General features: G+C 46.4%; 1 protein-coding gene across 1 annotated transcript in view; it reads left to right on the top strand.

Annotated features, from left to right (window-relative positions):
• The window catches only part of PLG (plasminogen), a 47,692-nt gene that overhangs the window by 23,735 nt on the left and 7,610 nt on the right, over positions 1-16,347 (top strand). Inside the window, exons 10-15 of the mRNA XM_010840900.1 lie at positions 2,143-2,302; positions 6,472-6,644; positions 8,734-8,882; positions 9,722-9,815; positions 13,946-14,063; positions 16,116-16,187. Coding sequence (XP_010839202.1) covers positions 2,143-2,302; positions 6,472-6,644; positions 8,734-8,882; positions 9,722-9,815; positions 13,946-14,063; positions 16,116-16,187 — 766 coding nt within the window. The remainder of the gene's footprint in view (positions 1-2,142; positions 2,303-6,471; positions 6,645-8,733; positions 8,883-9,721; positions 9,816-13,945; positions 14,064-16,115; positions 16,188-16,347) is intronic.

Here is a 16,347-nt window from a genome sequence, read left to right as displayed (position 1 = left end):
AACTTTGGGAGTTGGTGATGGACAGGGAGGCCTGGCGTGCTGTGATTCATGGGGTCGCAAAGAGTCGGACACGACTGAGCGTCTGAACTGAACTGAACCTTATAATCTCAATCTGATAATCCCACATCTCTGGGTGGCTCTGATAGCCATGAAATTAAAAGATGCTTACTCCTTGGAAGGAAAGTTATGACCAACCTAGACAGCATATTAAAAAGCAGAGACATTACTTTGTCAACAAAGGTCCATCTACTTAAGGCTATGGTTTTTCCAGTAGTCATGTATGGATGTGAGAGTTGGACTATAAAGAAAGCTGAGCACTGAAGAATTGATGCTTTTGAACTGTGTTGCTGGAGAAGACTCTTGAGAGTCCCTTGGACTGCAAGGAGATCCAACCAGTCCTTCCTAAAGGAGATCAGTCCTGAGTGTTCATTGGAAGGATTGATGTTGAAGCTGAAACTCCAATACTTTGGCCACCTGATGCGAAGAGCTGACTCATTTGAACAGACCCTGATGCTGGGAAAGATTGAGGGCAGGAGAAAGGGATGACAGAGGATGAGATGGTTGGATGGCATCACTGACTCAATGAACATGAGTTTGGATAAACTCCAGGAGTTGGTGTTGGACAGGGAGGCCTGGTGTGCTGCTGTTCTTGGAGTCCCAAAGAGTTAGACATGACTGAGCAACAGAACTGAAGTGAACTGAATTTATAATCTCAATCTGATAATCCCACATCTCTGGGTGGCTCTGAGTCCGGCTCTGTTGATTATTTCACTCACCTGTGGCTTTTCCCCCCTGTTTTTGTGTGTGTTTGTGTGTGTGTCTTGTAATTTTTAATCAATGCTTGGACTTACTTGTAGAAAAACAATAGCTATTGAAGCAACTATTATTTACACTTTGAAATGGGCAGCCTTCTTTTATCAATATGCTATGTGGGTAATTGAATTAATATCATGAGCAGATAAAAGGAATTTCGGTTTTGTTGCTGCTTTTCCCTATGTGAACCGTAGGTTTCAAATCCTCCCAGTGGTGAGGTGCAGTCACCTTGTATCTAGAGTTGGGTCTGGGGTGCTGAAGAGCTTTCTCAGTATTCTTAATCCCTTCTCAACTTTTAGTAATCAGTAATGCCTGCACCACAGAGGTGGGGGGCACTCCACACTTTTAACCTGACCCTATTGATAGACTACGTTTCTTGTTACTCAGTGCTAAGTTTTTGCTGGGGGTAGGCATTCTCTGTCTTCTTGGTCTGCTCTCAGCCTTAGACTCTGGGCCCCTGGTACTGTGCTGTACTTAGTCGCTCAGTCATGTCCGACTCTGCGACCCCGTGGACTGCAGCCCACCAGGCTCCTCTGTCCATGGGGCTTCTCCAGGCAAGAATACTGGAGTGGGTTGCCATGGCTTCCTCCAGGGGAGGTTCCCAACCCAGGGATCAAACCCAGGTCTCCCGCACTGCAGGTGGATTTTTTACCATCTGAGCACCTGGCAATATTTCTCAATATTCTTGCCCCTTCTTCCCATGGAACTAAACTCTAAGTTGTATCTGTGTTGAGTCCTGAGTGGAAGAATAGGAGACTTCTGCTTTGTGTTGGTGAAGTATCCTGGCACAGTAGAATTTTCTGCCCTTATTCCAGGGCCCTACCCCTCCCTGAGAAGCAGCTGGTCTTTGCCTGAGTCCCGGATGTAGGACCATTTCCCCCAGCAGCTGAAGGCTTTGGCTTTGCATAAGCAAAGAGTCTGGGGAAAATGTGGAAGGTTTCCATGTCTTGCTCACTGGTACGCAGCCACCATGCGCAGCCTCTACCAAATGAAGTGTGTCTTTCTGAAGACCTGCCCAGTTTTCATGAACACCCAGTGGAGATCCATAAAAGAGAGCTTGCACAGGAGTGCAAGGTCCAATGACAAGCAGTCTGCCCTGCTTATTTTTTCCCCCCAAGTTTTGAATTAACTATTTGCCCAAAAGTTAGGTCATTAAAGTCTTAGAATGTTCTGGATCTATTGTTTTCTTTGCATGTCCATCTGCCTCCCAATATGTAAAAAGAGGGCGGTGTTCACTCCCAGAGAGGATATTCTGTTTGTGTAATAAGTTATTTCACACGTTTCTCTGTTCCAGTCATTATTTACTGATTTCTTCTCTTTCAATTTCAGTACCACCCGAACAAACTCCTGTGCCCCAGGACTGCTACCATGGTAACGGGCAGAGTTATCGAGGCACGTCGTCCACTACTATCACAGGAAGGAAATGCCAGTCGTGGTCATCGATGACACCACACAGGCATCTGAAGACCCCAGAAAACTACCCAAATGCGTATGTCTTTGATTTTCAACCGGTAGAGGAGAACCGCCAGCTTCAGTTTCCACTTAAAGGGTTATGCTCGAAACTGAGAAGGAAATGGCAACCCACTCCAGTACTCTTGCCTGGAGAATCCCCGGGACAGGGGAGCCTGGTGGGCTGCTGTCTATGGGGCTGCACAGAGTCGGATATGACTGACGCAACTTAGCAGCAGCAGCAGCTAGAAACTAATGTCTTAGGACCAAATTTCCTTTGGCTCCAGAGAATGAGACAAAATGTCTCAGGCAACTTGCTTTTGTGCAAAATTTCTGAAAGAAGAGAAGCCGGAGGCTGGCTCTCTTTCCTGAGTAGTGTTTCAGAAGCAGGGTGGGATAGACAGAGGGGCTGAGGTCCTACTAGTAGAAAGCTCAAAAGCACAGACGATCGAAGGCTTAGAAATAGGATCGTCCCATAGCTCTTGCTTACAGATCAGTGTCGTCTTTCAGCCGTGGAATTTGATCATTTCGTCTTCCAACTCCTGAAGTGGTTTGTGTTTGCCATTGGATAATAAATGTAAATATTTATCACCACTGGGTGATCTGTGTATCACCCGACCTGTGTGGACATATTGGGTCCTGAGCACTAGTGGTCTCAAGGAATGTGAATGACCAGAGCATTAAGAGCAAAAGCAGGAAGGCAGATTAGAGTCAGAAAGTACAGATACTGATCCGCAAAATGGACATCAGTGGACAGGTCAGTGGGCAAAATAGTGGACAAGACTCGGACTGATCAGACCAGTTTTTCTGTGACACGTGGCTGTAAAAATATGGAAAAATTTCACATGATGGACAATAGGCAGCATAGGACTGTGACTTTTCGGAAAGGAAAGTAAATTAGATTGAACTTACAATGACCCTGGTTTTCTTCCTGGAGATACTTAGGGAAGAAAGTATCTCTTTGGACTACAGTGCAAGGAAATGGAGCCAGGGCAGACCACAGCAGTCTTGCTAATCTAAGGAGACAGAGACCGGAGTTGGGGCTTAGTGAGGCAGCTTGGATTGAGTAGGCAGGGTAATCTTGAGAAAGGATCTGTGCAGAGAAGGCACTTTGGAAATACGTATGGAGTTCTCCTGAAGTCTTTGGCTGAATGCAAAGCTACGCACGTTGCAGGGAGAGATTCTGCAGTGAGCAAAGACCAGGGAACCGTGAGATAAATGAAGATTCTAGAACTCCCAGGGCACTAGAAGACTCTGTGTTTGCAGAGTTGAGATTCTTATGAGTCAGAGAGGAGAAACCTCAGGGGACACCTTGACCATTCAGTAAGGAATCCAGAAAAGTCTCGTTTATCAGTTGTTGTTGCTGAGTCATGTCCAACTCTTTGCGATCCCAAGGACTGTAGCCCACCAGGCTCCTCTGTCCATGTATCGGTAGGGTTAGTGTATTCCTTGGATAAAGTCTATTCTAAAAACATCTGAGCAAAGATCAAAAGTAATCCTAAAAGGATCAAAATGATCTCCAGGTAAATTAACTGCCTGCCAGAGGAAAACGCAAGGGTCTTGAGAGGACAATACCAAATGATTCCAGTAAGAAGACAAGTTAATAAAAATGGACAAAAGACTTCAACCATTTAAAAGATGTTCCACAGAGAAAGATACACAAATGGTCAATAAGAACCTGAAAAAATGTTCAACATTTTAGCCATCACAGAAGCAAGAATTATAATCACAGAGCTGCTGCTGCTCAATCGCTCAGTCATGTCCGACTCTTTGTGACCCCGTGGACTATAGCCAGCAGGCTCCTCTGTCCATGGGATTTTCCCAGCAAGAATGCTGCAGTGGGTTGCCATGCCCTCTTCCAGGGGATCTTCCCGAACCAGGGATGGAACCTGTGTCTCCTGCATGGCAGGCACCTTCTTATACCACTGAGCCACCAGGGAAGCCCCTATAACCGCAATGAGATACTACCAAATACCCAATGGCAATGACTGTTACTAAAAAGACAAACAGTAAGAAGTAATTCTGAGGATGGAGCAGGGACAGCTGTCATACCTGATGTGTTTCCGTGTGTGTGTGCCGAGTCACGTCCCACTCTTTGGGACCCCATGGACTGTAGCCTGTCCAGTTCCTCCGTTCATGGAATTTCCCAGGCAAGAATGCTGGAGTGGGTTGCCTTTCCTTCTTCAGGGGATCTTCCCAACCCAGGGATCAAATCCATGTCTCTTACATCTACAAAAAGATCTACCAGAAAGTTCTTATCAGCTTTATTCCTAAAATAACCCCAAACTGGAAGCCACTTCAGTGGTCACCAATAAGAACATGAATAACCAGTAAGATACTCATACCATGGAATACTATTCAGAAATAAAAAGGAACAAGCTACCGATACCCTCAAATTGCATGGGTAAAAGCTCAAGAATACTGAAAGAAGGGTATATCCTTGCATGAGTTCATTCATATGAAGTTCTGGAGTAGAACTCAATAGTATTTGCCTCCAGGGGAAGGGCAGCCAAGACTGAGCAGTGACCCAAGGGAGGTTTCTGGGGGTGATGGACGAATTCTTTGTCACAGCAGGAGTGTGGGTTATGTAGGTGTGTGTGTTCATCAAAACTTGTCCATCAAAGTACCTTTACAGAAAAAAGAGAGCAGGAGCCTGTTTCCTGTGATAAGCCTTTCTAACATATCCAGTTGCTTGGAAACCTGCTGATGGGCTTCCTCAAATTGTGGACCCGGGTCTGAGATGGTCACTTGTCTGTAGTCCCCACAGATACACTGTTGGATTCCCATAGAACATTGGATGTTCCAAGTGATCTCATGAGTCACAGAGTGCGGGTCTGAGTTCCAAAGGGGAGTCTAAGGCTTAGACTTCTGAGAAGCTGGGGCAGAGTCCTTGGGAGGCCCCAGGGGTCCAAGCTGCCCAGTGAGCCCCAGGTCCCTCCTCTGCTATGTCCTTAGCCAGTTGCTTCTGACTCAGCTCCCGCAGAAGCCCTGGTCTACCCAGACATCCCCCTTCCTCCCTTTGGCCCCAGTCTCCTTTAGTCACATCCCTCTTCCCTCCATCCCTGAGCGACTGCAGGTAGACGAGCCTGGGGCTTCTTCCTGCGTGCCCTAGAATGCATCCAGCTAGAAACCTCATCCAGCTAGTTTTCCAGGAGGCTGCCACAAGCCTTCTGAACCCCCAACCCACTTGATCTGCCTATGCTATTTACAGTAATATTACTGCCGTGAGTTTTTGTTTCATTGTAAAATACAGTGGGGCTTTCCAGGTGGCTCTAGTGGGAAGGAATCTGCCTGCCATTGCAAGAGACTGGAGTTCGATCCCTGGGTCAGGAAGATCCCTGGAGTAGGAAATGGCACCCTACTCCAGTATTTTTGCCTAGAAAATTCCATGGACAGAGGAGCCTGGTGGGCTACAGTCCACAGGGCTCCAAAAAGTGGGACTACAACTGAACACACACACACACACACACACAATACACTATGAGTAAACAGACTAAGAGGGTTGACCTGGGAATATCATCGTCTTGTATGTCTTTTCTGCCTTGGATAAATATGTTTTAGTTCCAACTTCCATAGCCCTACTCACACAGAAGAGAAAGCCAGAGGTATAGATATATTTGTTTGTACACAAAAAATGTAAAATATGTGCTTCAAAATCTATATTGGTTATCCCTGGGGAATTTATTTAACACTTCCAGGGAAAGGAAAACATTCTGATACTTTCTCTTATACATGTATATATATATATATATATGATCTGTTTTTATGTGCAGCATGTATTACTTTTGATTATTTTTAAATAAAAATTATAACCTACTTTAAAAAACTCACCCAGTTCTTTAGAAATTGAGGACCATCTGTGCCTGTGGCATTATAATAATAATTGGCACCTTTGGTAACTTGGGCTTCCCTTGTGGCTCAGCTGGTAAAGAACCTGCCTGCAATGCAGGAGACCTGGGTTTGATCCTTGGGTTGGAAAGATCCCTTGGAGAAGGGAAAGGCTACCCACTCCAGTATTCTGGCCTGGAGAATTCCGTGGACTGTGTAGTCCGTGGGGTCACAAAGAGTTGGACACGACTGAGCGACTTTCACTTTGGTACCTTAATGGAAATATTCCAGCCACTTCGTTGTAACAAAATTCAGAGGGTGCTGGGGTGCCCCTGAAGATTCACTCACCTCTCATGACCTCTATTGCTGTGGAATTTACAGCGGCTTGACAATGAACTACTGCAGAAATCCAGATGCCGATAAGAGCCCCTGGTGTTATACCACCGATCCGAGAGTCAGATGGGAGTTCTGCAACCTGAAGAAATGTTCAGAAACTCCAGAGCAGGTGCCTGCGGCTCCCCAAGCCCCAGGCGTAGAGAATCCTCCTGAAGCAGGTAAGAAGTCTGTGGCCAGACATCTGTGTACTCGGGTAGAGAGATGATAAGAGGTGGAGAGTCTTCCCGAGGCAGAGGCTTCATTGCTGCGGGGGGACTGGAGTGCTGGCTGAGTTTGTGATGGGGAAGGCTGCTTCAGGGTATCGTTTGGGGAAGCCAGAGCTGCTCTTGCTGGCCTGATGGGGGTGGGTGTGTCTTTAGGAGTTGAAAACTAATGGAATGAACTTGTGGACCCAGCGGGGGAAGGAGAGGGTAGGACGAATTGAGCAAGTAGCATTGACATATATACACTATTACGTGTGAAATAGATAACTAGTGGGAAGATGCTTACAATATAATATATGCATATAACACAGGGAGCCCACCCTGGTGTTCTGTGATGACCTCGAGAGATGGGACGGGAGGGGGGCTGTTGTTTGTTCTTTCAGTTGCTCAGTCATGTCCAACTCTTCATGACCCCATGGACTGTAGCACGCCAGGCTCCTATGTCCATGGGATTCTCCAGGCAAGAATACTGGAGTGGGTTGCCATTTCCTTCTCCAAGGGAGGGGGGAGGAAGGCTTAAAAGGGAGGAGATATATATATATATATAAAATCATGATTGATTCACATTGTTACATGGCAGAAATCAACACAACATTGAAAAGTAATTATCCTTCAATTAAAAAAAAAAAAAAAGAAAAGTAATTGGCTGTGAGGGATGGATACAGTTTTGAGCCTGGATGGATTGAGAGGTTGATGATAGTGGCCGAGGTGGGACATTCTAGAAAAGCGAATCTCTGCCTTTTGCATGGAGGGGTAGAAAGGACTGATTTGGTTTTGGATGTACAGAGTTAGGAGGGCTAGGAAGACTGTCAATGATCATCTCCAACAAAGGCTTGGAGAGAAGTGGACATGCAGCTCCAAGCGTCTGCAGCCCTGAGGATAAACATGTCATCCAAGGTGGGAGGCAAAGGATAACCAGGCTCTTCTCCACCTCCCCGGCCCTTTGCCCACGTGTCACCCCGTGTGCTGAGCCTCTGGTCCTGTGGCTGTCAGGTGGCAGGAGTGCTTGGTCCTCCGACAGGGTAAGGTCACAGAGGGGACCGACTCTTCCCTTGCCCTGGCATGAAAGCTCAGTGGTCTCTGGCTTGTCTGACCACTTTTGGGTAATCCAAGATCAGACAGAAACAATTAAAGTGAGGACTTGGTTTCAAGTTGAGACCCCCTCTCCTTCCGGAGGGGGACTTGGCTCCTCTGAGATGCTGGAGAACCTTACTAGCTGCTCCCTACTGTCCCCCTGTACACCTGCTGTACACATAGGACCAGCTCATCTCTGCCCCACTTTCCTGGTGAGACTTTGGGTGCCATGGCCCAGCTGGGGATCCCTCCTGATGAGACTCAGGTGGGATGGACCTGAGTCATCCCACATCACATGGACTCAGGTGGCCCTCCCACGTGATACCCCACATGTGGTCGTGGGTAACTCACACAGCCTGTTCCTGGCGCACACTGGAGGTGGCCAAGCACTGCCCTGCTCCTTGGGCATGGGGCTAGCTGGCCCAGCTTTTGCTGTCTGGATTTTCCAAGTGCTCATCAGAGCACTGTGTGCTGGGACCCCATATGTAACACTTAACAAGGGCTCAAGCCTCATCCCCAAGGCACGAGGTGAGGGAGGAATTTGGGGAAGGGACCTCTAGCCACCTCTTTCTTACCTCTTTCATCCCAGAAGGTGGCAGAGCTCTGGCCAAAATAATATACTTTTATGAAATCCTTTTCCATCTGCTCTCTTCATTGAGAGTGAGTTATTCAAGGATCATCTCACATTTCGTAGAGGCATCTGTTACCTCTCAGTTTGTTATAAAACTGAGTATCTAAGTGTCCCGGCCAAAGTTCCCGTTCCAACACCCGGACTTGTGAGTCCTTCTGAGACAAGAGCATCTCTGGCGACTTGTTAAAAAAGTCGTCAGGGCGCACTGAAACCTCCAGGGCTCCTGTGTTCCAAAGGACGTGACTACAGCCTGTCCTGAGAGACGCCGAGCGCTGCCACATTTGATCCTTGTCGCCGGGTCAGTGTGGGACAGGTGACACCGTTCCCTCTTCCCTCCAGACTGCATGATCGGGACGGGCAAAAGCTACCGCGGCAAGAAGGCCACCACGGTGGCCGGTGTCCCCTGCCAGGAGTGGGCGGCCCAGGAGCCCCACCAACACAGCATCTTCACTCCAGAGACAAACCCACAGTCAGGGCTGGAGAGAAACGTAAGCCACTTTCATTTGGACTTCGTGTTGCCTTTTTTTGACCAGCCTTCACAAACCGAATTGAACCTCTGCTCCAGAGAGGCTGCCTGACTGAGCGTTGGTGTGGGGTGGGGAGGGGACACCAGAGGGTTCAGGGGACTGAACCTGTGCTCCAACAGCCTCAGCCTGGGGGGTACAGTTAGCACGGCCGGCCAATCCGCTAGCTTCTTATCTCTCTCATTTGCGACACTTCCTGCCTGCTTTCGTGTTTCCGGTGTTTGTCCTCTAGGTCCCCGTGATCAAAGATGACCTTCATGACACTGTAGTTGGATGTTCCTAGAAAAAAAAATTGGATGGGCCATCAGGACTCTGCTAGGATTTCCCCTACACTCACACAGTCCCTGAAGGGCTTCCTTTGTGGGGCGGTCTTGCCATGGCTGACCCACGGAGGGTGCCCAGGCTAGGGGAATAAACAGTTTGGAAGCAACAGTGAACAAGTCATCGGGCAGAAGACTGACCTGAATGACGGCCTGTCCCACGACCACAGTCCTCTCTTGCTGGGTGGCAGACACAGGCTGCAGGGCAGGCCCCTTTATATAATCTTCACCCCAAGAGCCCTCAGGGTCTACACCCCTTCTCCAAGCTCCTTTTGAACAAGGAGACGTGACCGATGGCCTTCTATGAGTCAGAGGCTTCGTAAGCACCCTGAAAAGTGACTCTGCCCACTTCTCTGCCAAAGAAACACGACCTTTCATGTTCTAAGGACAGAAGTGTAATCGATGTCTGTGCCTCCTGTCACCTTCTCTGCCGTGCCCTGCCCCAGCATGCGCCCTCTCCCAGACACGTTCCTCTTTTTCCAGTACTGCCGTAATCCTGACGGTGATGTCAACGGGCCCTGGTGCTACACCATGAACCCAAGGAAGCTTTTTGACTACTGTGACGTCCCTCAGTGTGGTAAGCTGCTGTCTCCTTTGGAAGGAAATGGCTTTTATATAAATGTGGTGTCACCTGGTGTCTGATCTGCAAGACACAAGTGTGGGTCGAGCACTTCTGGGCAGGAGAGGGTCCCCTCTCCCCCAGAGCCCTCTTTTCATCCTGGGTCTCTTGAATCAGTCCTACTCGTGGCCCCCATTTTTAGGCACTCCCTTCCTCCAATACTTTAAATAAAATACATACAAAATCCTCCCCAAGAGCAAGTTCAGAGGTGATCTCTTTAGCCTCCAGAGGGTTCCACTGACCTCTCCAATGTCTGGGGCAGGATGCCTGAAAAACAAATTCAGAGTCACCCAGACGGGAAGCTCTCCTTCAGCAGCTGAGAAGTAAGAAAGAAAACAGAGACAGCAGGAAATAAACATATAGCATCTATTGTAAACCATATACTGTCATCCTAAGAATTTAATGAACATGGCTCCTTACTAAGGCCCGACATTCCTTATCCTAAGATGACTATTAGCCATGCATTCGCCAGACAACGTAGAGAAAGCTTGCTTGAATTCTTTCCTTGTTTCTCAGACTTTTCTGGGGAGTGAGAAGCTTGGATCACAGAAAGGGGAGTTGACCTTTGTTCTGAAAAGTCTGGGCTAACAAGTCCAGGGATAGGTTTGGAGAACACCGCAAAGGGCTTTGATTCGGACCCTGTTTTACTCTCCGCTGACCTTCCGTCTTTGCAGAGGGATTCTGTCCTGATTCTTGATAATCAGCCTGGACTTCTTTGCACAGTTTGATGGCTTGTGTTTGTGCCTGCCACATGGCGGGACAGGCTGGAGGGGATAAGGTGCGGCTGCAAGGTCACTGAAGTCCACATCCAGAGGTGGTTTGGGAGGCAGCTTGGGCAAGGGGTTGAGAGCACGGAGCCACCGTCAGGCTTTGCTTCGGGGCCGCTCATGCCTAGAGCAGGGCGAGGAGGGCGAAGCCGGGATGAAGGAAAGATTCTCCTTGGCCACTGTCACCGTGCTGCCTGGGCTGAGGGGAGCATGTAGCCGACTGCTTCTCCACTGTGTGTTTTCTCAGTTCTCCAGACGCTGCCTCGGTGGACCCCCTACCTCATGGCCCCCAGTGGGGTTTGTGCCTCCCTTTCTGCTCCTCCCTCCTACCCTTCAGCTTTCTGGAACCCCCACTGCCTCTTGGGGTGCGGGCTCGCTGACTTGGACAGGGTGCCTATCTGGCACAGTTGCCTTTAAGTTGTTGTATATCATGCCATTCCTGCCCTGGCTCTATAGCTGTGCCAGGGAGTCATGGACTTCTGATGCCCACAGAAAGGGACCTACAGTAATATCCCAGGGGCAGCCCTCGGCCACCAGCAGACGCTACAGGCTTCTTGAGTGTCAGGAGGCTTGGGGATCCTTCTGCAGGAAATGGGTGTCAGCAAACAGACCACGTGCTCTGATCACATGGCCACATCATGATGCAGTTGGGGACCGCACACTGGGACAGTCCTTTCTCCATCCTTTCCTCTTTTATCCATCTCTAAGAACCTGGTTCTTTTCCATCCTTGACTTGGGTGAGGGTACCAGAATTGTTCAGTTCAGTTCAGTCACTCAGTCGTGTCTGACTCCTTGCGACCCCATGGACTGCAGCATACCAGGCTTCCCTGTCCATCACCTACTCCCGGAGCTTACTCAAACATGCCAGTTGAGTCAGTGATGCCATCCAACCATCTCATCCTCTGTCATCCCCATCTCATCCTGCCTTCTATCTTTCCCAGCCTGAGTGTCTTTTCTAATGAGTCAGTTTTTCACATCAGGTGACTGAAGTACTGGAGCTTCAGCTTCAGCATCAGTCCTTCCAATGAATATTCAGGGTTGATTTCCTTTAGGATTGACTGGTTTGATCTCCTTGCAGTCTGCTTTGATCTCAAGAGTCTCCTCCAACACTGTAGTTCAAAAGCATCAATTGTAAAAGAGGCCATTTCTTTCTTTCTTTTTTATATTTATTTGTTTGTCTGTACCAGGTCTTAGTGGCAGGCATGTAGGACCTAGTTCCCTGACCAGGGATCGAATCTGGGCTCCTGCATTGGGAGTGTGAAGTCTTAGACACTGGATCACCCGGGAAATTCCGGGAGGCCATTTCTAGAAGTCTGCACATGGAGGTTTATCTTACACCCTCCCGGAGCATCTTTGGGGCCTCTGTTGAACCCTCCAATGTAACATCTTCCTACACACCCACCCATCAGAATGTAAAGATTACAAACCTCAGCTATTAATATTTCCTTTTTCCTGGTGCTTAGAGCAATGCCTGGCACTACATATATATATATTTGAACACATTTGCTCAATCAGTAATAAATGAATGAAATCTCAAATGACAGCTCCTCCAGTATGACAGGTCAGTGCTTAAAAGGGTGGCTGTCCCAGGTTAAGGGGACTTTTTGTGTGTACTTGTATTTTTTGTTTGTTTGTTTTTGCTAATTTTATTCGATTTTTCAGAATGTGAAGTCTCTTTGAGCTATGACTTTTTAAAAAGGTTATTTTCATTTTTTTTCCTCTTTTTAAAAAAGGATTTTTATTGCTCATTCCCTGGGAAATTTCCGAACTTTTAAAATTTCCAAACTTTACATTGTAACTCACATGGAAAACATCTTTAAAAAAGTACCATTGATTTAACTTTTTAGGCTACACATAAACTTCTTTAAGCAACTCACTTGAAAAATTTGTGTAAATATTCTGTTATTAAAACAAATGGCACCACGCAAACTGCACAGAATTACATAGTAAAACAATTTGAAATCAGAACTACATTCTATTCAGCCCAGTATTCTGCTTCTCAATTTTACCAAGGGCTTGTGTGGGTTTTCTCTTTAATATCAACCTCAAAAATTGAAAGATGCCCACTTAAAATATAGTTTTATTTATTTATATTCATTTATTTTAAATTGCAAATTTTTGTTCGTTGGGTTAACAACTCATTTCAATTCCACCAACACAAACAGTACAAATAATAAGTATTGTAATTAAAAATAAGTAGAACTTAAGTTTTATTTTGAATAGTGAGACCAGGGTTACCATAATATCTGTGGTTGTTCTTTCCTTAGTCCATTTCTGTAAGTCTACTCTGTGTAAGGCACAGTAGGAGAAATTAAGGTCAGTATTAGAAAGTAGGATTTGATTATATTGCATCCTTCTTCAAAAAAAAAAAAAACTTCTCTATATAGATTCTCAGAATAGGCCAAGAAAATTGGAAAGCTATTAGGAAAATTCAGGTTTCAGCTTCACTAGAGGATAAAAATCTCTTGGTTGATTAAGACTAAAACTTTTCTCCTTATAATATTTATTATTAACTATGACTTACGCTTCTATTTTTGAAGATCCTAAAGGGCTCCAGACAATGGAGAAGCATTTATGAATACCTATGTACCCCCTGAACTGTTTTAGACGTTAGTGAGTGATACCAACCAGAGATGGAGCACTCACCCCAATCTCCAGGAACCCTGCAGGCCAGGTGGAGACAGAAAGCAGGTGGGAGATGAATAGAGAGGCAAGTGAATGGAAGTCATCCCTGAGGTGCTGGGTTAGTCTTGGGAGGCTTCCTGGAAGAGCTGTCCTGAAACTGGCCGAGAGAAAGCATTAGTTTAGGATAGTTATCCTTGCTAAACACATGCACACACCCCACACATACATGCACACACAGAGATTCATAATTAAAAAATACTCTTATTGCCTTCCAATGGGGACGACAATTATGGTTTTCAGCAAACTTTACATGGCTCAGATGATGGTGGTGGTTATGATGGGAGTAACGATACAGTCTCTAGATAGATCACCTCAAGTCAGAATAACAACTTGTGTCAGTGAAGCTCTTCTCCACAAAACTCTCATTCTAATGCCTAACTCTTCCCAATTAATCACTTCCTTAAGAAAACAGTAGAATAGAAAAGCACTTATATTTTCTAGAAAGGAGACGGTTCTGTGTTGTCCACTACCATTTCTTGCAACTTAGAAAAAAATATTCCAAGAGACGTTTATGAGTCTACTATTTAGTTTGAGTTTGGGGATGTGAAAAGTTCAGTGCGTCGACGAGTCACGACTTCATCATGAGTTGCTCTCTTTCACGTCTTCAAATGCAAATCTTCCCACGTTGTGCCACAGAGTCCTCATTCGACTGTGGAAAGCCCAAAGTGGAGCCGAAGAAATGTTCTGGAAGGATTGTAGGCGGGTGTGTGTCCAAGCCACACTCTTGGCCCTGGCAAGTCAGCCTTCGAAGAAGGTAACAGCATTTCCAGAAATGATTTATTCCATCCTTCTGGGTACGCTCTGCAAAACCTTGGGGTTGACATATATACATATGTACATATACACTACTGTGTATAAAACAGATAATTAATGTGAACTACTGTACAGCTCAGGGAACCCTACTCCATGCTCTGCGGTGACCTCAAGGACAAGGAAATCCAAACAGGAGGGCCTATCTGTATATGTATTGATAGATCTGTATATGTATGTACATACGTATATGTATAACTGATTCACTTTGCTGCATAGCAGAAACTAACACAACACTGCAAAGAAACTATACTCCAATGAAAATTAAACAAACAGAAAACCTTTCTGCATTCAACTAAATCCACATACCCCCAGTATCAGAACCTGCCTCTAAGTTCAACAAAGGAGTAAGGAAAACTATAAAAAAATTTTTTTTCTGTGTTTGTAAATTGAAGTATAGTTGCTGTACAATATTATATAGGTTTCAGTTTTGCAATAGGGTGATTCACCATTTTTAAAGGTTATACTCCATTTATCGTTATAAAATATAATGTAATAAAATATTGGCTATGGCCCCTATGTTGTACAATATATCCTTGTGGCTTATTTTATAACTAATAGTTTATACCTCTTAATCCCCTACCCCTGTATGGCCCCTCCCCTCTCCCTTATCCCCTCTCCCCACTGGTAACCAAAAGTTCCTTCTCTGTATCTGTGATTCTGCTTCTTTTTTTAAATGTTCTTTTCTATGTTATTTAATTTGAAAATAATTTGAAATTAGAATCTTTTTTTTTTTTTTTTGATCTGGGTAGCTGTCATCAGAATTGTTAAATGTAGCAATTTATACTAAGCTCCAATCCTGCTGGAAAAGTATGAAAGATGCTTTGAGGGTTTATATAGATACCCACTGTGGCTTTGTAAAATGAAGAGAAAGGGATATTTTTAGAAATGAGACACCTCGTGGGGGAGGGTAAAGATAAAATTATCTATAATATTAAAACACAGATGCAGAGTCTTTTCCCCTTCCTTCAACAGTTTTGTGAACTACTGAATTTAACCAAAAGATGCTCACCCATATAAAAAACACCCCTTCTTCAGTGGAGGGTAGCCATAACTGAAGCGTGATCATCCCCGTCCTCCAGGACCCAGACGGTTCTGGTGATCTTTGGTGTTCGCCTTTGATCAGTCCCTTTTCCTGGGTGTCCCATTCAAAGCCCACACAGAAAACAGGCTGATCCACCTGTTGATGCTTCCTCGGCACAAGGCTGCACCAGTGCGCATGCGCCCAATCGCGGCGCTCCGTGGTCCTTCTTCCGTTCGCTGGTGAGATGCTGTTCTGGTCCGTTTCTTTCTGTGGCTGCCTTGGCTGTTCTTTTCTTTGCCTTATCACGTAGTAACTGCTTGCGATACCTGATCCTGCGATACTGCTTTCACGTATTTTCTAGTCTCTCTTTCCCAAGCTGTGCTGGGGTCTGTTTCCTGATTGATAATTGCCTTGCTGGCTCCCATTCACTTGCATCTGTGTCTCTTCCATTATGATGGTCTTCAGAGCGGCTCATGTGAGTTTTATGAGCTATATCGCACCCCAGCAGTTCTACAACGTGAATGATTTAGGGGACGTTTCCCCCGCCCCAAAGCGAACTTTCTCAAATAGCATGAGCAGATGGCCCCGAATCACGGGCCACTCAGGATCCCATTTGGCACCCTGAAGAATGACTGGTCAGGCCTTACACAGATCTCCTCCAAGAGAAACAGAGGAGACCTCAGTGGGCTGGAGTCCAGGGCCAAAGGGCCTCCTGTTGGTGCCATGCTGCTTTGCTCCCCTGTGGCCAGGCCTGGCCTGAGCCCCAGCCCCACCCCACCCCACACCCCGAGTGGTGGGGTGACCTCCGGAGGACCCACTTACTGCAGGAAGCTCAAAACTCCTACTGTCCTTGCTGCCACCTCGTCCTTTGGGAACATTAATGACCTCGAAGCAGAGTAAGCACCACTTTCGGACTCTCTGTAGAATTAAATCATCAGATTTAACTAAAATCCTGGCACATTTTCCTTCCAGCTCGAAGCACTTCTGCGGAGGAACTCTGATATCCCCAAAGTGGGTGCTGACTGCTGCCCATTGCCTGGACAAGTATGTGTTAGGGGATCCCAGACACGAAGACTTCCTTGTCTTCAAGACTCCTTGCCTCCTTTTCTTTATCTTCTCCCTCCCCTCTCTCCTCCCTTGTCTCCTTTCCTTTCCTCCTTCCTTCCAGGGCGGTGACACTGGGGACGGGGGTGGTGGGCGGGAG

Source organism: Bison bison, unplaced genomic scaffold (assembly GCF_000754665.1).
Source record: "Bison bison bison isolate TAMUID 2011002044 unplaced genomic scaffold, Bison_UMD1.0 scf7180017864148, whole genome shotgun sequence".
Lineage (NCBI taxonomy): Eukaryota > Metazoa > Chordata > Mammalia > Artiodactyla > Bovidae > Bison > Bison bison.
Note: the sequence above shows the minus strand (reverse complement) of the source record. Positions and strands in the feature narration are given on the sequence as shown.